Below are 23,502 nucleotides of genomic sequence, written 5' to 3' on the forward strand. Positions count from 1 at the left end.
CTGATCATGAGAGTTAATTTATTCTGCACTCTGAACTAGTTGTGTCAGTCTGGATTACAGCTTCACTCACTGTAGAAACTCCACTGCTTGCTGCAGAATGCTCCACTTTTTGCTTTCTTTTGTAAAGACGCCTCCTGCAGTGCTGAAAAAGAGTAGAAACCGAAGCTTATCTCTCTCAAAGATACTAATGTAAATGGCTTAAATGTGAAATGTCAGGCATTGGGCAATAGATTTCTCTCTAATTAAATAGCTCATAAAGGGTTATTATTGGCATTTACCTCTCTTCACCCTGTAGGTATCACTGTGCTGTACTGTAGGTAACCCCAGGCAATGCCAGGTAAAATACACAATATGGCTTTTAAACTAGTTTGTATTCTACATTAACTCAGGTGCTTCTTTTATCTTTGTCTTTACCTGTAGGTAATGAGAGCTCACGGTATTGTTGCAGTGTTTCTTTCTGGGGAATGTCTGTGCAGCGGGAGGGTTGTTATTCAGACTAATGGGAGAAAAGCAACTGCAGCATCAGAACAGAAAGTCGCAAAGTTGTGCGTGCATGTTGGAGGATGGGGGTATATACTTTCGTCGTTTCAATGTGTCATGTGAAATACAAATAAGTGGCCTGCCTAGAGACATAAGCGCTGTGTTGAGGGAGGTAAAGAAAGTGGGAGGGGTGGTTGTGAAATATGGGGAAGCAAACACAGAAAACAATACCAGAGAAGCTAAGAGAGCTAAGATAGTGTGTAAAGTATTGCAGTGCTTAAGCAATATATTTTCCTCCCTGTTATGCAAATTGGTCAAATTTGAATTTGAAAAACAAGATGGAAAGTGATGTGCAGGGTTTGCACATGATTGAGAGGGCTTTCTAAATGCACAGAGACACAAATTAAATGAATCACAGTGAGGCAGGGATAGCTGCAGGGGAAGATGCGAGGATGCTGAGGCTTGATATACGGTATAGAGTCATGCAGATAAAGGAGGAACGTTTTAAAGAGATTTATGGAGAGGTCTGCACCGAGAAAGAGAGAGGTTTGACAGATAAGGCAAGCAATTAAGAAACAGAAAAGACAAGAGATTGTACACAAAAAAATCAAACATATGGAGATGCTGAGAGAGCAAGCAAGGGGGGAGCAAACAAGAGGTAGAGGTAGAGGAAGTCCCGGGAGACCTATTCTGTCCGATGCTTTTACTGTGGTGATGATGCACCATGCTGCTGGTCTCCTCCTCTCATTAAAGCTTTATGAAGCAAGCTTAGCACACATTTTATTACAATGACGCCACTGTCTGGCACATTCCAGCCTTGCGGCGGAGGTGGTAGTGGTGGTGGAGGGGGTTGCAGAGAAACAAGCCCGTCGAGACGTACAACAGAAACATGGGAGAAAGAATGGGCGAGTGAGTCAGAGAGGCGAAGCCAGGATCAGAAGGCAGAGACAGAAAATGAGGGAATAAGGGAGTAAGGAAGTGAAAGATAGGAGAGAAGAACAGAGTGGATAAATGAAGGATGAGACACATACGTGGAGGTTTTTGTTATGTGCTGTGGGCCTGTGTGTGTCTTAGTTGCAGATGTCTTGGTATTGTTTAAAAATAGAGCGATTTGGGATTCATGGGGGTATCAATATTTCCTTAAGTTTTGATGGAGACCCAGGAGATGGGTGAAAACTAAAATGTGCAAAGTAATGTCAAAAACTGCATCTAGGCCAGTAGTTTTATTCAACTTTCTATCAAAAAAAAAATAAAATCTCCAGTTGGCATGGGAACATGTGCAATGCTTTCTTTTTGTTCAGCTGCTTTTCTATTTTTTGCTTTGTTCCGCAAAAACAGCTGGTCTTGAAACATGAATTCATCTCAAAAACAAGAGAATGGCATTTGCCATGACACTGCTGTCAGAAAGAAATTCAATTGTGTGCTGCTTCGCATTTGTCCTTAGGCACTGTAAGGACATCATTTCTCTCAGCCAAGAGCTGTTTTTCATCAGTAAGCTGCCATCATGACTGAACACTTTCCCTGCATGTTTTAATCTGTATATATTTTTAACCAAATGTCTCCACTTGCCTCTTTGCTTCAATCAGTCATTTTGCTGTTATTCAGATTTTAGATGAACACTCGCTCTTATCTTCTGAGCACCTAATGATGACGTCAACTTGAATTCAGCCTGAACATCTGACTGTTCTGGTGTCACAGTAAAATGTAGCACCTGTCATTTAGTAGTTTATCACACAGTCTCGTCTCTGTAACTATCTTTCATGTTGCATGTATGCCCACAAGTATTAAATGAAACCTTAAAAAAGCCATAAAAAATCATCTTGGAAGGCATTAAGTCCGCTGACTTTGAGGACGTCATGACTCAGCTTCTGCTGAATGATGCATGCTTAGTGCATAGTATGCTACTTCGCCGAGTTGAAGACATTTAGCTCCTGTCATAATCACAGACTAAATCCCTGCCTTATCACCTCTCGGGTGCAGGGGCTTCGGCTTTGTTTAATTGCCACAAGCCAAACCGTCAAAGCTGCATCTCCCTCAGTGTTTACCCCCACTGAGGCTTATAGCTGATAATGGAATTACTCTGAGTCCCAAGAGGAGGGAGAGAGGGAGGAACAGAGAGGGGAGGCAGTCATAGTGGAAGAGAGAGATGAAGAAAAGTGGATGGTGGAAGCTGAAAGGATGAGGATGGATGCAGGGGAAACAGAAGAGGGGAGGAAAAGGTACGAGATGAAGTGATGCTCTAGGAGATCAAAGGAGGGAGAAAGAAAAAAGGAAAGGTTACAGAGTGATGGCCAGTTGTCGCCAAAAGCAAAGTCTGCAGTCTCCTCCCTCCGTCTTACTGTTTACTCCAGTGTGACGTATTACCGGGTGAAGAGTGAATTATGACGCAGGATAGAGCTCAAGCTCAAAACATGCCAGGCTGAAAAGAATCTAGCTGAAAGGATGAATGGAGATAAAGGAGGCGAGAGAGGAGGGGATAAAATAAGAGGATGAAAGAGAAAATGGGAGGACAAAGAGAAACATGAAAGAGTGTAAAAAGAAAAATGAGTTGACAGACACTTTTAGTCACTTCACTCACTGAATCCTTAGAAAGTGAAGCAAATGTTTGTGTGCGTATGTCAGCTGATTTGTTAGTATGTGCAGGACTCTCCGATTCACACACCCAAGAGCTTCTTCTTCTTCTTCTTTGTTTGTTTGTTTTGTTTTATTCAAGCACACTTTTGGTCAAGCCGCACGGATGAACGACAAACTGAAGCAGAGGAGATATTTTTTTTTGGAAGCGAGATAGCAGAGGACGTCAGTGCTTTTTACTCTCCTCCCTGTCATGGTTGAAAGCTTCGGGGTGTTTGAAGACTGAGTTGCAGTGTTGTAGTGGAAAATTACTTCACATTTGAAGCGAGCTTGCGGCCCGGTCAAGGGTTTTGTATCTGTGTGTGTGTATGTGTGTGTGTGTGTGTGGATGGATCTTAAGGATGTTAAGCTCTTAGCAGGTGGGATTATTGGACTATAATTTCCTTAACAACTGTATAAGCAGCCATGTCAGTTTTGGCTAGTGGGAATGATTTTTTGCCATCAGAAAATTTGAAAATTGCTCGCCAGGAGCTTGTATGGAAATCTGATTTCCACCCATGTTCATGCCAATGTGTGTGCTTACTCTACTTCATAATTACATGTATGTAGCAGAGAAGAAATTTGCTTTTAGTGGCATGAATCTATCTTGTGGTTTCATTTAATATTTGTTGCATTTATGGATGACACACACCACTCAAAGATCACAGTTTGTGAGTCTAATTAGCAATGAGAAGGTGTAGCTGACACAAGCTTAAAGCTGTCGCTCATTAAAATGGTTGACACGTTTAACCAGTTTCCACAGTGTGAATATAATTATGGACGCTGTGTCTTTCTCTGTCTCACCCTCTTGATTGCTCTTTTTTCTACTTTGTTTATTTGTAAAATCACTGCAAAGCTCTGAGAAAGAATGTCACCGTATATATTCTGTATTAGTGTTTTCTAATTTGTCTCTGTTTCCTCTCATTTTTCCCTTCTTCCATCTGGATCCCTCCATCCCCAACACCCATCCTTCCTCTTCCCTCCTCACATCAGTCTGTTCTCAGTATTCGAGAGGGGTCTTTGCCATCTTCGGTCTTTATGACAAGCGCTCGGTGAACACGCTGACATCGTTCTGTGGGGCCCTGCACATCAGCCTTGTGACGCCCAGTTTCCCCACTGAAGGAGAGGGCCAGTTCACCCTGCAGCTCCGGCCGTCCATCAGAGGGGCTTTGCTGTCACTGTTGGACCACTACGACTGGAGCCGATTTGTCTTCCTCTACGACACAGACAGAGGTAAATGCACAGTGTTGAATACGTTACAATAAAATAGGTATATGAAAGGTAGTCACCAATGCCATTGCATTTTTTTTTTTTTTTACAAAAAATGTCATTTTGCATTAGGCTTTGAAAGGGGTTTCCATATAAACACAAGCATGAAGATGGTGAAATCAATGAATCAGTCAGTATTTCTGATGAACCTTGAAGTTTCTTTTTATGATCTAAGGATATAAAATAAAAAAAATCCATTAGTCATTAACAGTCATTGAGTTCAGGGACTGAGGGAGGGAAATACATATTGTGATGCATTTAATCCTTAAAATTCCACCATCAAAGTGCTGTAATACAGTACTATGTAACTTTGACTTTGTCTTACAACCTCTCATCTGTTTTACACTCCATTTTCCGTCCTCGTTGATTTTAAGGAGGAATGTCAACGAGAGATTTGGAAAAGGATGCAAAACGGGCTGTAACTCCACTATACCGTCCAAATGATTGTGACTGAGTGTCCTTGGGTCTTTATGGCTTCATACACTGGCGGTGATAACAAGAGCTAAATTGGTATATCTGCTGCTGTCTTCTTTATCTGGGTTTAAATTAAAAACTCAGCTATGGAAGATTAAAATAGATTTCCAAATTAGTCTGGTTCACACTTTTCTGCATGAAGAATTACCCATTAGTTTGAGTTCAGTTTGGCCTGACACACTGAGAACAATATTATAAGAGTCATCAAATCATAATGATATTTTTTAAAAGTCTGAGATTGTTTGGCTTTAATTTAGCTCCCAAATTCAGTCTTGTTTTCTTGTGGAGAGAGAACAAAGGCTTTGTTTTACTGGCTCTGCACTTTTCTGATGAAAGGATAAAGCTGCAGAAATAAAGGTGAAGTTTGGTGCTTTGCAGCCAGAAATTAATATTTGGCATTGACCTTTGCCACGTTCACCTGCCTTTAATTTAACCACCCCATCATGCAGTGCACGTAAGTTAGTGGAGCAGGCACAGCTGACGCCTTCGGCCCCTAAACGCTATCATGGGAATGCTTGGCACGCTATCTCTCTCTCACACACAAACACACACACACACACAGTCTAATTCCCCGCCACAGGGAGAGAAACACAGGTCAAACATGACGCAGAATCCCCAGACCATAGTATAGTGGCGTGTTAGGGAATCAGTGAGCTGCACAGTTTGTATGTGTGTATAGTTGTGTGTGCTCTGTCTGTGCCTCTGCCAGCCTCCCTATGGTCCAGGATGTCTGAGTTAGTACCCAGAGGGAACAGAGGGAGGAAGAGGAGGGATGAGGGGGGAGAAGGAGAAACAGGTGAGGCAAGGCGAGCTGGTGGAGCAGCCGAAAAGAGAGAAAGACAGGTGCGAGAATACGGTGGAGGAGACAAACAAGGTGATGCAAGAAGAGACAGAAGAGGAGACTGTGGGGGTAGATGGGAGGTGGTGGAGGGAGGCAAGGGGGGGAAAACAGAAAGGAGGAGAATGAAAAGGACAGACTGGATCACAAGCCTCCAGGGATTATACTGTAGCATATAACAGGAGGAAGGGGGGTAAAGAAGGAAAGGAGGGGGAAATGGAGCGGAGGATGGACGCATAGAGTTTGGACTGTGCTCACCCCTGACTTGGCCAAGGCAGGGCCTTTCATTATAGGCTCCCATCAGGCCCTGCTGCCGGTAATGTGCTGGAAAATGGGCAGTAACGCTGCGATCTGTTTTATGCACCCTGCTCTGCTCTGCTCCACAGACTACAGACACACACACACACACACATACATACACGCCGTCCACAGGCCTGCATACAAAGACAAATGCATACATACACCTACAAAGACATGCATAAATACACATACAGTAGATGACGGTATTTGTTAGACAGAATACACAAAACACATAGACACACAGAAAAAAATGTAATCCTGAACACAAAAAAACATTCATGTAGGGCACGGACACATTTGGAGAGCGTGGAAAGGTGAAAGCACAACCTCATACCACATGTAAAGACAAACTCCACTTTTCTGTGATGTACACCACAATAATACACACACACATACACAGTGTGATTACTGAAGCTTCAGATGTGCTTTTTGTTTCAACTCAAGCAGGAAATAGCTGCCTCCACAAAAGTAGAAAAAGCAGGGTAACAAGTTGGCATTGCTGCACTCCAGTGTGTGTGTGTGTGTGTGTCTATTCATGTCACGGTGTTTCATGCAGACATATGGTGTGTGTTTTACTATGTGCACACATGTGACTTGTAAGATTAACAACATATTTGGAGATTACAGTGATTATTACATGACCTTAGCTGTCTGCCAATATTATAAAGGATTATTATTTTGATACTGAGTTGTTTTTTCCACCTGTTTTGACTTATCCTGACAGCTGTTCAGTGGAATATAACATAATTTCTTGGCACTGATGTTACCACCTGCTGCTCATAGGATCATATTAACTTTGAAACTCATTTAATATCGCACCAAGAGGCGTACTCACCCTGTTTAAAACTGTACTCCATCATTTTGTAGAAAAAAGATCTCCGTGTATTGTTCCAGGCTATAAAGTTGATGGTGGCACTGTGTTCTCAGATGAGTCGCATTTGAATCAAAGTTCACAACTGAACAAGAAGCGATGAGAAGTTTAATTTTAACGAAATGTCCCTATCAGTGAAACTGACAGTCTCTATTGGTTCAGCACATAGCTCTTCCTGATAAGCTCTGTATGTTGGGTTATAAAGTGACATTCAAGAGAGGACTGTTGCTTGAGGCACTAAGCGTTTTTTTTTCCCGACGATTGAAGACAAGACATTAGCATTTTGGGCAAACACATTGTTGTAATTGATGTCAGATAAAAGGTTCTGGTAATACAGCTCTGGCTCTTTTGGCTTTACCGGCAAAATTTGCTAAATTTAATTATTCCATGTCCCAAGTATGACTTCTACCTAATAAAGCATTAATTATCTCGTTCTCTTTATTCCTTTCCTTTCTCTCCGTTGTCTAGGTTATGCAATACTGCAGGCAATTATGGAGAGAGCGGGGCAGAACGGATGGCAGGTCAGGACACACACAAACACGCACGTTCCTGGAAACAGGCCAAAAACACACACATAGTGCATACTTGCACTCTTGTTTTTGTTGTCCGAATACAATTAGCCAACTCGCTTGCGGTTTGCATGTACAGTATGTGACCTTCTTTATACATTCTGTCTGTGCTTCTACTGTATGTATGCACATACATACATCCTGTGAACACATGCATGTATGTTAACCCAGGTGAGTGCTATCTGTGTGGAGAGTTTCAATGAGGCAGCATACCGCCGACTTTTAGAAGACCTGGACCGACGTCAGGAGAGGAAATATGTCATTGACCTGGAGCCTGAGAGACTACAGAGCATCTTGGAACAGGTAATATTATTAAATTAATAACCGAATGGCTGAAGTTTCTTGACATCACGGTAACCATAACAATGCGAAACATGGCATCATAGTAAAATAGCATAGTGGTAATGTAGTCAGCAAAGTGTTCAGGCATGTAAACCCACCATATTTAACTGAATATGCCACAATCATTTTAAGCCAAAATAATATTTCTGCTCAACATTTTTGTATACAGCCTAATAATAATAAATAGGAGGGACAAATGAAAAATAATATTCACGACATGTCAGTTTTTATTGATGCTTGTTTACCGCTGCATCATATGGTGCATTATTAAACATTATAGTCCCCAGCTATAGTAAAATATTGGCTTTCTGCAGGCACAGGATGATGTCTGACACTGATCTGGAACCTAAAGGACCCTGTGGCAGTATAGATCATATAACACTTATGTGGCTCTGTTACTATCGCACAGATTACTACAGACAGGGATAAGATTACTTCACTGACATGGATTTAACAGAACTCAATGCTTAATAATGGGGTACAAGCCCAGTAACACATTATTATCACCTTAAACCACAGTCTGTAATTAAAACTAGAACCTGATTCAAATAAGCATCATGTTACCAATTAGAGTAGCCCATATAGACAGACATAAGTAACAGTGAACTAACGTGAAATAAACTATTTGTTCAGTATATTACTAGTTTCTGTCTGCCTGCTGTCTGCTTCACTCAGCTAGTTGCAACAGCACTCCTTATGCTTTCTGACATCTGGAAAAAAAAAGCTCACTTTTTTTTCTAATGTCGAGAGAAAAATAAGATTTCCCCAACAGCTACGCCAGTGTGTGATTGCAGTAAATGCACCATATTGTTCATTCAGATATAGCTTTCCATCACACCAACACATACCGTATATGAAGGCACAAACCCTGACACCTTATGCTTGTCCAGATGCGTTACATTATCTGTCTAACTTGATGGTTGAGCTCTGACAAGTGGCGCAGGTGTGTGTGTGTGTGTGTATGCATGTGTGCGTCTGTGCCCTTTGACTCAGGTTTCAGTGTAACATCCCATTGGTTCTGCCACCTGTCATCACATCTGATCTTCTGTCTGCACATCTGACAAACTCAGTGACACAAACACACAGCTAAACACTCACACACACAGGCATACCACACACACACACACACACACACACACACACACACACACACAAAGCTTGTAGAATACACACCAGTGCATAATGCGGGCAAGCATAGCACACACCAGCTTTTAAATGCACGTACTCACACCACACACAAACATACACCAGTAGCAGCATCCCCGACAGACAGACAGTTTCTTAATTGGCTTCTGTGGTGTGTGAACAGACAGACACACAAACAGACATACACACTGTAGTATATACTGACACAGGCTTACAGACAGAAACACACACTCCCATCACAGTGGGCTCTGCAGTGCTGGCATTGGCTAGCATCCCTGCTCTGAGACAGAGACTGCTCTGTTTGTCTGCCCCTGCCAGCTGCAATCTGAGTGTGTGTGAGTGTGTGAGTGAGTGTGTGTGTGCATCTGTCTCTGTCAGTTTATAGCTGTTGATATGTGTGGATGAGAGCGACAGAAAGAGAAAAATGTCAATAATTTATTAATTAGTTTTATGCATCATGTCAATATGAAGATGCTTATTAGTCTTTTGTCAAGAAACCTCACATTGTGCCATATTTTACTACTTTCAGTATTTCACTGCTGTGCCAAACTGGCAGCCATGCAATCTCACACAAACACACCAGGCAGTGTAGAAGAAAAGGTGTTTTGTGCATTGACTTTGACATCATAGACTAGGTTTTGTAGTTTTAGTCGCCTGAACTTAATAATATCTTAATCTGGCTTTAGTAGTAATATAGTTGAAGTTGTAGGGAAACCTGACACATCGTATGTATGTATGTTCAGACTTCTGCAATCTGCAATTGTATTTGCATATATATTTCAATAGGAATGTTTAAAACCACTTAATATTACATTTCCCAAAACTTTATTTTGTTAATACAAAGCGTAAATAAAATTATTGTAAGAAAACATTGCCACTATTGGTTGCAGGCACCTCATTACTAAACAAATCATCCTTCTTTTGGATGCAGGATTTTTTAATTCAAGTTAGACCAGACAGGTTAACAGAGCCTTAATCCAGACATTGCTGAAGCTTTTTAAATGCTGCAGTGTCTGAGCCTGAACATGGTGCAAAGGACAAAAACCATTTAATTTAATCAGCATAGGAAAGTAGCCACGGCCACTGTTGGCTGATTCAAGAGATGACTCTTTTATTTATAGTTTGACTTCCCTGTTCTGCTCTCTAAAACTAAATTAAAACAACTTATCGTGTCAGTCAACTCGGTGGCTGGTAAGTTAATTGTGAATCCTACACATGATTCCATTACACAACACATGAAATGATGTTTTGTCTCTTTCTGTTCTTTTTTCCAGGCTGTCAGTGTGGGGAAGCATGTGAAAGGTTACCATTACATCATAGCAAACCTGGTAAGCTCCTACTGATATTGCCATTGGCTGTTGTTTCGAGACGTTTTTTTTATAGTGTGTTGGTGTTTTAATAAATAAGCCTAATTAAGGACAATTCTTTTTTTTAATATGTCAAAGAGACAGAACAGAAGTTTATTTGGCAAACAGACACACGGAAAATATCAAGATGAAGTCTTGAGAAATAGTGTGTCTGTGTCTTTCAAGCCAATGTTATGAGACAATTTTCTACTTACCCCTTCTTTGACATTTATCTTGTCCCAAGGTTATTGTCTTTTCCTGCAGTCATTTGCAGAAAAAACAGGGCCCGATTGCCAGTTCTATATTGATCCTTTAATATTCCCACCAAGGTGCCATTTTCCATTTACCTCAGAATTAGTGTATTATGATCAAAGTCAGAGCTGCAGGAATTCACATCAGTAAATAAAGTATTGCCTCAATCCCTCAAGCCCTAAAATTTCTCTTCGGGATGGTGAAAAAGGGGCCAGTGACCTCAGGTCGAGCTAGATCGGTTCTCAGAGCTTTTAGCAATTAGAATCCATCAACCCAGGATAGCACTCACATGTCTTTACTCTCTACCTCTGTCACTGGCCCATTCCCAAATGGATCCCTCTCCACGACCACTTTGCTATGAAGTGTCACTCTGCGTGAAGTCACACTCACAGCTGTGGAAGCCACTCCATATTAAGTAGAGGTATAAATAATCAGGTAAACTGTTGGAGGATGTGGAGTATGATATGTCAGCAAAGGTGCACAGATTCTGTCAGAGGATTCTGTAGTCCACTTCCACTCTCCCATAACAAGTATTGAATGTTTTGCCTGTGCTTGCATCCTCCCTCATCGATTCTTTCTCTCTCTCAGGGTTTTAAGGACATATCTCTGGAGAGGTTCATGCATGGCGGGGCCAATGTAACTGGTTTCCAACTGGTTGACTTCAGCAGGCCCATCGTTATTAAATTGATGCAGCGCTGGAACAAACTGGATCAGAGAGAGTACCCTGGATCCGAAAGCCCGCCTAAGGTGATGAAAATATTCTGCCCCATGCTTAAAGATACAGATTGGATTATTTTGTCTGAAAGAACTGCACTACTCACTTGAATAGTTGCAATGGTGGGTCTTGTTTTTTTTTTATTATTCTACCTCAGCTACAAAAATTCCTAACTACTTCAGAAAGCTCTTTTCCACAATATAACATATATACAGCATGTGACACTTTAACACAGAAGCCAAACATACAAATCTTCAAACAGGTAACCAGTCACAGGATGATGTGGCACATTTAAACCATTCAGATGGTGATATGGTGCTTTTAGTTCAGCTTCCTTACTACTCGATGTGACCTCAGGATGTCAGAGAGGTGAATTGGCTGATCCTACTATGATTGAATACAGAAATTACTCTATGACTCAGTGATTCAGTGTCCAGGTTAATGTGATGCATACAGATTCTTCAGACTGAAGGCTTCTTTGTGATGTCTGTCCTCCTCTCACCTCTCACTTCTCACTCCAAATTGCCAGAGTTGCATCCCTTGTACGCGTCTCATTTTCTTTCTGACTGTATATCCTTTCACCACCTTCAGTGTCTATTATCTGTCTCTGTCCATTTTTTTGTCACATCATTGTTCCTCTATTTAGTCTCTACCACTCCCCGTTTCCTATCCATGTCTGTCTGTGTCCACCTCTCCTCCCTCAGCACACCTCTATTGACTGGATACTGACCTGAAGCCAATTGCATTTGATTTGTGCATATATTAAATGGAAATATGTCCACCTACCTATTAAAAATACATCATACTGCAGCTCTCAATCCCTTGCTCACACATGCAAGCAGTCATTCCCAGAAGACAAAAAAGGTGATGTTGCATACAAGTCTCTAAATGCTGCAAATATATATTGATCGTCATATCCTAATATTAGAATGTAATTGTTCACCCAGCGACCGTATTAATTGGCCAATCATTGTTGTCAAACTGACCTGATGAATTCTCATTAGTGGATGTCAACCCTTATCTGTCGCCCCTTAACGTTCATACAGCACAAAGTTAATGTGTTAATTGACGTAAATCTAGGCATATTTGTGTCAGATAGACCTAGTGAGCATGCATTTACATATAAAAAATTAGTATGCAAGTGATATCAACTTATAAAACTTTGTGAACATCTTTGATGAGGCAAATTCAAAGGCTCAGCTCCCATTGCAACCACAGAAATGATGTTTTACCTCTGCTTTTTGGAAACAAGGAAGCATAATTTTAATTATTTAACACAATAACACAAAACCAGATATCTCTAGTGACAACAGATGCCTCTAAATTGCTCTAGGCTAATTGGTGCTGTCTAAAAACTGAGCTCGGTTAGCCTTGGGCCAACTTGTAGCCTCAGGCCAGGTAGAACTCTTGTCTAATAATGTGCACTGTGAAAATCACCATTGGGACTTTTTGCACTAGAGACTGGATTTCGAGTTAGCTACTTTTGGCCATCAATCAAAATCTCTTAACCCAGTGGTTCTCGTTGGAAATGTAATGAAAATGATCGGTGACCTGGCAAAGCAATGTTCACTTCATCAGAATTCACAGTGCCTATGATTACGCATATTTCCTCCAAGTTACAGTCTTTTTTCGGGGCTTTTTCGATTTAATTTTCTTTCAAACACTTTACTTAATTGCTTGATCAGAATATGAATAGGTCTGCAATATATGTTCTAGCATATTTAACAGAGATATGGCTGCTTTTATCAATATTTGTCCATGTGTAAAGAATTAAATTTTTGCCATACACCAGTGCAGAGCTTATTTTATGAATTAAATGTGTGTGTCCAAATGGTTTTAGAGCTACTGTCTTAATTTTTCATTTCAATTTCTCATCTCATTTGACAAGAGAAACTAATGAAACTACTTTATGCTGTTCAGTATGCCATTAACTCTGCCTCTGAGTTCGCTGTAGTCTTGTTTATTAAAAAGCAGAAACATGTGGACTGTCTTTGCACTGGATTTATGAAAATCATTAATAATATAATAATAAGTCCATATTGTTGTACTGTATGATTTAAAATAGAACAACACTAAGTGTCTGCAGCATAGATATCAGCTCTGTGAGGCAGTGCTATAAGCTATCATAATACTAACATGTTACTGTTCAGGTGCAATGTTTATCATGTTCACTATCTTAGTTTAGTGTGCTAGCATACAGTATTATCTTTTTGCTTATTAACACTAAGTACAGCTCAGGTTGATGAGAACGTCCATATATAAATATTGGACACAGTCAACCTGATAATCGCACTTGGTAAAAGTTTATGTGATCACTAAAGAGGTTATTATTCATCCTGAGAGGGACACGAATGTCTGCACCAATGATCATGACAATCCATCCAATAGTTGCTCAGATATTTCAGTCTGGACCAAAGCGGTGGTCTGACCAGCCAGCAGACAGCCATATTAAAAAATGTATGAATGAAAAGATTTTCACTACAAGTCCAACATTTCTTTGTCTCACTCGGGTCAGTTCACTGATACAAATCTGTGTGCACTTGGCATGTATGAATGCAGATAAATCTATTCTTTGGTCTGATACGGAACAGTAGAGTAAACTTGTATTAGGCTGAATGTTGTATCCTATTTGAGAATCCACAATTACATAGTGGATGTTAGCAGAACTTGAAGATTGAAACTTATCCCAGAAATATTGTCTAGAATTTGTTTTTTAAAAGCCAGTCCATTTATATATGTGTCCCGAAGGTGTTTTTGTCCTACTCATGACAGAACAGAAAACAGTACGCTAGTTTTGTTGTTTTCTCCTTGATTTGGATTCTATAGTCATCATCTGTCAGTCACACGCCTAAAGGCTTCTTTAGTTTCAAAGGGGGGAGATGAAAGGAGGATGACATGGTTGTGCAGCCTTCCAAAACGTTCCTTTTGGGAAACAAATCAAGGGATGTCAGTAAGAAGAGAAAAGTACCTGCAGAGGCGTGGAGAGCATTGGCACAGTCTCTTAACCGACTTCCCTCTTTCCTCCCATTTTCATCTCACCACTTGTCTCCGCAGTGATGTGAAGGCAGCCCGCTGTGTGTTTGACTGCCTCTGTCTGTGTGGCGCTGTGTGTGTGTGTCTGTGTGTGGGCTGGGTGGGTTTGTTGCTGCTGAGTGTGTGGTGCTGTTCCCTGCTGCGATGTGTCTTACCTATAATGAATTTGTCAGACAATCTGTCAAGATCACCACCACTTCTAAAAGTTTCATTAGAGAACAGATACTGATCATCTCTAACCCTGTTACGTTTCAGAGATCCCTAGAAAACACCAACGGTATTGCTATGCCCTACTTTAGAATAGAAACCAATAAAACCACATTTATGAATTTAAATTTCACCATGAAAAGGGAATTCCCCCAATAAAGTGGATTTAACGAATGGGTTTACAATATGATTTAAACACATTTCAATGTAATTTTAATGGCCCGGTGACTGTATTTGAAAACTATAAGCCTGTCTAAAATTGGCACATTTACAGCGATGTTACATTTACAGTGGCGCTGATTGATGCTCACCAGTGTTAACTGGGGAAATCAAATAAAAGTCAGAGCGGTGAGATAAATTGACGCACAGGTCAGCATGTTTGCATAGTGGTGAGGTTAGCTCATAAAGGCCTATGGTGTGGCACTTTAATTCTCACAGTTGTATGTTGTGTACTCAGGTACTCCTGCAGAATAAGATACTGTGTATTATTTTATTTATTCATTCATTTTTGTTTTAGTTTAGTAAAAAAAACTAAACAGGGACTTGTGATGTCTTGTCTGTCTGACTAGGACAAAGAAGCTTTGTCAGTCAAAAAATGTCAACATTTCTTTCTGTGTATTTCCTCCATTTTTTCAGTATACTTCATCTCTGACGTATGATGGTGTTCTTGTGATGGCCGAGGCCTTCCGCACCCTTCGTCGTCAGAAAATTGATATCAGTCGCCGTGGCAACGCTGGTGACTGCCTGGCCAATCCAGCTGCTCCCTGGAATCAAGGAATAGATATGGAACGTGCACTCAAACAGGTTGGCACAAGTTTGATGTTGTGTAGATCAAGTTTGAACTTCAAATGTTCTGTTAACCAGATGTTCATGAACACGCAAACACAGTCAAACATCTGGCATGATGCGTTTTAAACTCTTGAGACTTTGATGAGTACACACACACTTTAGGAAATAAACCTGTATTGCTGTATTTGTAGGGACACAATACTGACTTCCAAAGAAGTATTTATACTAACATTACCAATTAGCACTATATGTCTTATTCCAAACTTAAACTTAACCTTAGGCTAGTCATAACTCTAACAACAAGTCATATAACAATAACAACACACAACATAGCAGCCTGCTAATATTACTTGTTAGTCCAATCTTTTATTTCACAAAGCTCTTGCCAACAACTAAGAGTCTTTCCCAGATTTAGTCTTATCCGGCAGCTGCTCTGTCATTCTTTCCTTTTCTCCTCTTAGCTTCTTAGAAACATCCTCTTTGGTCTTTTCCCCTCTGTCATTATGTCCAAAGGCTGTTGAGCCTGGTTACATTGCCCGCTTGCCCAGCTCTGGTTCTCACCACTCCCCATTAGCATCCGTGTCTCATCCCTGAAAATCTCTTTTTCCTAGTGGTCCAAACCACTTGTCATACAAACACTCACAGTCATACTGGGATACTTCCTGTGAAAAGCAATAATTATGGCTGTTTAATCAACCGAGACTGAAGTAATAAAGATTATAACTTTAAGGGGTGTTCTGTTGTTATTTTTCTCTTCTCCTTACTATCATTGTTGCTATAAATCCAGGTACGCATTCAGGGCCTGACTGGGAACATTCAGTTCGATCACTATGGTCGGAGGGTCAACTATACCATGGATGTGTTTGAACTGAAAAGCAACGGACCACGCAAGGTAACACCTCCTCAAGCTTTTGTGATAAATTCTTGGGCTGCATGTCATTTCAGCAAATGTGACTCTTAAGCAGGAATCATCACTGTAAAGGCGTAAGCTTACTGGAACAATTAATGGACGTGTGCTGCATTTTTTTCTTGTTGTATCCCTCATGATGGCTGATTGTTGAAAGATTTATTTATTTACTGCATAATTATTTCATCAATTGTTAATTAATAACTGTGTAACAGTTATAAATATGTTCAGATAACTGCAACATTGCAGCTTGTGTTCTAATAGCTTTTTGGAGTGTTCATTGAAGAGCAGCTCCCAGACAACCTGGGGGTATATAAAACTCTGCAGTGACGTAAATAATGAAAATTTAAACATAATCCTTCTTCCTAATAGCAAAAAGGATAAGGCTTGGGTTGAAAGTACTCATTATTTCTATGTACTGGGAAAAAAAAGCATACATGTAGTGCCTATAATAAAGAAATAATACCATGTTCAAGCTTCTCAAGTGTTCCTTCGACAGCAATGTGTGTTTATTGAAAGTTCTTGGCTCACACTCAATATCTCTCAATATCCTGTACTGTTCCAGTGGGAAATCTGAAAGAATGAGCTCATTCTGTTGACTCTTTTTTTTCTACTTTATATTCCTTTCTTTTCATCTCACGTAGGTTGTTTTTCTTTTCTATATCTATTTATTTATGTTTTTGTGAGCATTTAAAATGTCATTTTTTGCATGAATTGCACTATAAAGACTAATTTATAAAAAAAAAAAAATTCAATTATCACTTATTCTCTCTCTCCTATCCCTCTGTTTCTGTCAGATTGGCTACTGGAATGACATAGACAAGCTTGTGTTGGTCCAGAATGAAAATGCTCTGTCCAATGACAGCTCAGCGATGGAGAACCGGACAGTAGTCGTGACAACCATCATGGTAATGTACCTTCAAACTGCTTTCATTTCTGCATAGTTTGGATGCTGTTTGTAGCCCTTCAACACTGACAATCTTTTTTTTTTTCAATTCCACAACCTAATTTCTGCTTGAAGATGCTTGAAGGTTATGGACAAATTGGTATAAATGCACACATATCAGTTGTGAATAATACCACATGTTACAATGTGGTAATAATGACCTATGTGCTATAGGCATGTTTTCTATTGGAGTACAGTGGTTCCCATCTAAGGAGTAATGTTGTTGGTGTAGAAATGGTTTGATTTTCCACTTATTTTTGCTTTTTTACATTGCTCAAATAAAACTAGGGAAAAGATCCACTTTTGCTCATAGGCCACCAGTGTTAAAGGGAGTGCAAGTAAGCCTTGCTAAATGTTAATGGGTATCAATCATAAAAAAAGTCTGGGAAGTCATTATACACTGCATAGTTACTTTACAAGACAGAGTTTAGAGTTGAACCACAGGCTGGAGGCAGGAGTTCACTTACCTTAGTAGCCTTCAGTGTCAGAAAGCCAGAGAATGAAGTTCAGTGTCATGTAGCAGAGATTTGTTAATGTCAAAGGAAAATCAGGTTGGAGCTGGATGAGCTGTTTTAGTTGTAGTGAGCACTCAGGGCACAGCGAGGAAGGAGTGGCACTTGTCCAGCTGGAAGATTACACTAATGTCTCATTAGTAGGCAAATCTAAAACTGACCTCAGATCACCATTTAGAAGTGACCTCAGTCCAGTCTCTTCTAATGGCTTTCACGTAGACAGCGGTCTGCAGCCCAGTATAATTATTCCTTTTTCTTCTACATACACGGATAAAAGAGGACTAATCGGTGGATTTGTGCACATCCTCTGCTTACATTTGTCTCTTCACCCATCTGCAGCCTTTTTATGGTGGCCATCCCCTTCCTGTAAATGCAATCAGTCTAATTCAATTGGGCGTGCAAAATGATGCAAGTGAAAGAAACTCAAAAGACTAATTTCAGCCCAGAGATAAAACAAGCCACAGATGTTTGAGCTTTGGCAGTTCAGCATTTTGTTTCAAACCATATTGCTTCATCTAGCAAACATCCAAGTATGACCAAAATATCTGTAGTTGTACTTACAGTACTGTAGCGCTCATACAAACACCTATTAATGGGTAACTTTTCAATGGTGATTTGATAATACAGAAAAAGTCTACAGTGCCTCAGGTGGCCAGAAGTGGTAGTGAGCAGTCTTCACAGAGGAAAACGACCACACATGCTGTTGGAAAGAGTTCAGAAAAAAAACATTTCAGCTGGACTAAATGTCCCCAGTGACAGCCCACGCCTCCAGACATGAACACTTCAACTGGCAATGTATTCAACCTCAGTGCAGTGTGTGGTGTTGTGTGCCGACAGCCAGGCCTAAGACAAGAGAATATAAACACAATCAAACACATTTAAGGGCAGGTTGTTATTCTGTGACAAAATCCTATTTAAATATGTGTAGATTATGTTAATATACCATTAATGTTAGAATATATCACAGTCTGTTGTTATTCATATGTCTTTTTGGCTTGTGTTTTTAATTACATTCATTTTGTGTGGCTCTAAAAGAGATGAGTGTGCAAAACAGAGTTTGTTATCACTGCATACGTCTTCTCGATGTCTGTTCCTTCCCTATTTCTCCACCCGCCCCCAACATCCTCTCTCTCTCACTGTGTCCTGCTGTCTTTCTTTAACTCCACTCACCTCTTCAACCCCCACAACCTTCGTTTTTACCTCCATGTCTACCCCCACCTGTATATTTCTCTGTGGATGGTGACCTCAGCAGGCCATGGCTAACGTTAGCTCAGCCACCTCCTCCTCTTTACAGCCTCTGATGATGAGGAAGCCTCTGCTGCGACACTGATGCCGGGTCTGCAGAGAGGCAACAGACTGAAACACAGACTCACCTGAGTCGCAAACCCTCGGAAAAAAAGACAGAGGACAGACAGACTGATAGACTGAGTGTCTCTAACGCTTTGTACAAAGATTTAGTGTGCTCTGTTTTTCTTTTGATTGCTTTTATTCTTCTTTATTTTGTTTGATTAGATGTTTAATTTTTTCTATTTTTAGAAGTGTTTTGCCCTGCATTAACATGGCAACAATGACAAAGAGGGATCCAACAGATTCCTGTGAGGCACTGGGATGCCTTGCTCACAGTGCTCCTGTCTTTTTCTCATGACAAAAGCCACAGTTGGATGAGAGCTCTGCGAGGGATTCTGTCAAGATTTGACATTTGGCCACACAAAAATCACCGGACCATCAGACAGCCCTGTTAATTCAGATTATGTTCACCCTTTTTGAGGACACCACAGTCACTGCCACCTTTTCTGTTACACTACAAGAGCACCTGCAGGAAAACGTACCTCACAAAAATGCATTCATTTTCTATATTTCACTTTTTCCTTGGTTGCCTGGAAAGCATGGGAGGAGAGTGGTACATGGACACTTTACAGCAATCACCTTTTTGATACCACTCCCCCTCCATCCTAATCTTTCTGCTTCATCACTCTGTAAATCTACTCGGTCATGCTTACTCAGTCAATGTTCCTGTACTGTATTTTAGCTCCTCTGAGAGCTCTAAACCTGAATGGAAAGGGATTCAACACTACAACGGCGCTTGTCTGAAGCACAAGAGATCCACACACTTTACACTACAAAGGACAACCTCAAGTCAGCATACATTGACATAATACTGGTATTATCACAATATAAATGACAAATGTGATGGGATCTATGTACAAAACCTTGAAAATAACTGTACAGTCCACTAACTGGTAAACTTTGTCCCACAGCATGTTCATAAATGAAAGGTCAATGTTCCTGTTTACGTAAAAATGCAGGACTCTCATACATGGAGCTAAAGATGTGAAATTGATATTAGGGAGGTACATTATTGATGTGATAGTATAAAGTAGGTCATGTTACATAAACAGAAGACAAAATATGCAAGCATCAGAAAAAGTTGGCTTTGCAGGGAAATGTAACTAGTTCAGCCAAAGTGGTGACTTACAAAATGGATGCTGGTTGACTGGCTGGTGACTCCGTTAACAGGGTGAATCATTGTTTGCACTGACAACAAGGCATTTGTGTGGCTGGTTGGTTAGTTACCTGGTGAACTGACTGTCTTTGTGGTTGGCTGATTCACTGTGAAAACTGGCAGGTGTCTGATAGACTGGGTGTTGGCTGACTGGCTGCCAATTGGTCACTGGTTGACTGACTGCTGAACTGCCTTGTTCTCTTTATGGTTGAATAGCTGTGAGATTATCACGCTGACTCACTGGCCTAATATGTGACCTGATAGATAATTATGTAGTCTAACTGCAGTAATTAATTAATGAGTGAACTGACTGACCGACTGACTGACTGGGCATTTGAATGGATGACTCACAGGCTGATTAAATGTCTCATTGGTTGGCTAACTTGTTACGTGACAGTCTGGCTTTTTAAATGCTGAACTGTTCGAGTCCAGTTGGAAGCCTCAATGAACTGTCCAGTCGGGTGCTTGTTTTCACTGGCTACCTGGCTTACATAGCAGGTCCTGTCTGCCTTTTGGCTCCAGTGTGAAGTGTTTCATGTCTTATCAGCCAAACCATTCTGCTCCTGTTCCTCCCCTTTCGCCCGCCCATTATAGCTCTTTATGTCTGTCTTTATATGCTATCCCCTCTCTTGCTTTCTGCTTCTTTTCCTCCTCATTTTTCACTTTGTCATATTCCCTCTTTCTCTTTATCTCCCTTTCACGTTTTCCTTGTTTCTGTTCCCATCTATCCTTCATTATCCCTGTAGCTATCTCTGTTTGTATTCTGATCTGCTCCTTCATCTTTCTTCTGTAGTTTCATGCAGCCAGCATGCCCCCATCCCTCTCTCATCTGCATTTAACCCGTATCCCTTTACCATGCCTTCCCTCCCTTTTTCTTTTAACCTCCTGATCTTTGCTCCTATTTTCACCCACCAGTTTATGACATACCCTGTGTTGCGTGATGACACATGCAACACCCAACCATGATGCTTTCTTCCCAGTAGTAAATACATGCACTGACATCCAAGACACACGCAAACACACTCACACACAGCGTTGACATTACTACCTTCACACCGAGACAAAGGCGTCTGGGGCAAACTGATAACAAACCTTAAGAAGTCTTTAAAGTGAAACAGTGTCACTTTTGGCAGAGCTCCCGCTGCTATGTGTGTGTCTGTTTATGTGTAGTTACTTACATAATGTTAAATTAACTCAAGTTGCCTGCTCTGATTTCAAACACTTGACCTTCTAACATGATAAACCTGACAGTAATTTGATGGGGGCAACTGAGATAGTTTATTATCTTTGTTAACACAAATTAAGTCAATGATTCCCTTTGAGATTCAGTGGTTTAGGATGAGAAGTGAAGCAAAACAGCCTTTTGATCTTCTAATGTGGGACCTCTTTGTGCTTCTGAACCCCCTTGGACTTTGTCAAGATGACAAGATTTCATCAGAAAGCATATTTTGTATTTTATCTCACTAGCTCTAAATAAATATGTTGGAATGGAAAAGTTTGACATTCTGGGAAATACATTTATTCGCCTTCTTGCCACGAAGAGACAGATACTCTCATTTCTGTCCATTATAATGTAGCTTAGCCTCCTGAAAACAGGAGAAAACAGTTAGCATTGTTATGTCTAAAAGTAAGATATAACGGGGGTGTTGTGCTCTAGACTATTTCATGGGTACAAGCAGTGACTTTCTGTAACCTTATGGTAATGACCAGTTATCATGCTAAGCTGCACTAACTGTCTCCTGGCTGTAGCTTCATAAGAGCGGTATCAATCCTCTCACCTAACTCCCAGCAAGGAGCTTAAAAGTCCGTTAAAGTTTACCATAATATCTCTGAATGAGTTTTGCCGAGTTTACATGTTAAGCAGTAACAGTATGTGGTGCTAATCAATTCTATCCATTAGATTTGTAGATAATAATGTCTGTACAAAGTTTCCTTTTCAGTGGTTCTAGACTGTTAAATTTGTGTTGTGATTCTGCCCAGTACTAAAGTGTTGGAATGATTTTTAGTGACTATAATAATTTCCATCTGGTTACAGCATTTCTCATTCATGATTTTCAACTTGCTTACAAATAACAAAGTACTCCCTCACCATACTTTTCTTTAATCTTATAGAAAGTTTCAAGTTTTGTCTCCGTCTTGGAATGCAAATTGACTTGTGCATTACAGGCAGCTTAGTAACATTGTCACATTTATGTCCGTACTATTCGGTGGGTTCCTGTAATAAACAATCAAGTTCATCATTGCAAAACGTACATGATTTATATAATCATACTGTATATGGTATTGACAGCAAGAAGATTGTGAAAATATGTCAATTAAACGTGAAGAGTTTAAAACATGTTTTTCAGCTCACATTATGATTTCTTCCAGTTTTTATCTGTGCTACAGAGCAGCCCTCGTGGCTATGTTGAAATATTCGAGAGAATTTACTTGAAACTGTTCTGCTGTTCATTAACGTTGTGATTCATGTTGAGTCAATGGAATGAGAGCCCCGGGACCTGCTAATGTCCCAGATAATGACATTTTAGGAGAAATGTTTTTGTATGTTCTGACATTGAACATAACAGGGAGAATTTCTGTATTTTATGATGATGATGATGATGATGATGATGATGTTGGTGATAAAAGAGTTTGAGAAAAATGATCAGCATATCATTGAAGTCTCGAATAAGTGGTTGGTTTGGGAAGAAATGTGTTTTGTTTCTTAACCAATCACATACTAGTGACTGAACAATGGGTTTGTAAAAAATGTAATGTAATGCTTGCAGTGGGTTTTTTTTGTTTGTTTGTTTTGTTTTATGTTTTTTTTTTTATTTTAAATATAACACTTGATAGTACAGTTTACATTTTACAAACCATTTAACAGAAAGAAAACTGAGTTGCTAGGTAGATACTGATAAGAGGCTATAGCCATGCTAGCAGCTCTGTGAGGCTGTAATATGTCAGATAAGCATGCTAACATAATGGCAACGATAGTACAGCTGATGGTAATGTCATTAGTATTGAAAGTATTACTGGACAAATACTCAAGAATGAATCATTTAAATCTGGATATGTAAGCCCATTGAATAACCATATAAAAGCTCTTTGTTAACTGAGGAGAAAGAGGATCAATTTGTAAATCCAGCTTCCCTATGCAGGATGTGTTTGTATAGTTCAGTTTCCATAACAAAATCTTTTTTTAAATCCCTCTTCCTGCTCACTTCTGATCTTCCAATCCAGAAGATTCCCTCCAAATTTGTGCATGAGTGATTTTACTGCTCGTCTGACCCCTTATAAAACATGTCACTCTACAATCCTCTTTGATTAAACTTTACATGTTTTCAAGGCGAATCAGTTTCCTGAATGAAGAATTCAATCCAAAATATGTTATCACTTTTTTGTATTGTCTTT

The 23,502-nt window shown here is 40.1% G+C and overlaps 1 protein-coding gene across 4 annotated transcripts in view; it reads left to right on the forward strand.

The window, feature by feature from the left end:
- Positions 1-23,502, forward strand: part of gria4a (glutamate receptor, ionotropic, AMPA 4a) — a 101,889-nt gene that overhangs the window by 41,365 nt on the left and 37,022 nt on the right. For all 4 annotated transcript variants that reach the window (XM_027280675.1, XM_027280676.1, XM_019260987.2 and 1 more), the window contains exons 3-10: positions 4,084-4,323; positions 7,311-7,363; positions 7,583-7,714; positions 10,174-10,227; positions 11,086-11,244; positions 15,089-15,256; positions 16,029-16,133; positions 16,946-17,056. In XM_027280675.1, coding sequence (XP_027136476.1) covers positions 4,084-4,323; positions 7,311-7,363; positions 7,583-7,714; positions 10,174-10,227; positions 11,086-11,244; positions 15,089-15,256; positions 16,029-16,133; positions 16,946-17,056 — 1,022 coding nt within the window. The remainder of the gene's footprint in view (positions 1-4,083; positions 4,324-7,310; positions 7,364-7,582; positions 7,715-10,173; positions 10,228-11,085; positions 11,245-15,088; positions 15,257-16,028; positions 16,134-16,945; positions 17,057-23,502) is intronic.

The sequence above is a fragment of the Larimichthys crocea genome, chromosome VII (genome assembly GCF_000972845.2).
Source record: "Larimichthys crocea isolate SSNF chromosome VII, L_crocea_2.0, whole genome shotgun sequence".
In the NCBI taxonomy this organism is placed as follows: domain Eukaryota; kingdom Metazoa; phylum Chordata; class Actinopteri; family Sciaenidae; genus Larimichthys; species Larimichthys crocea.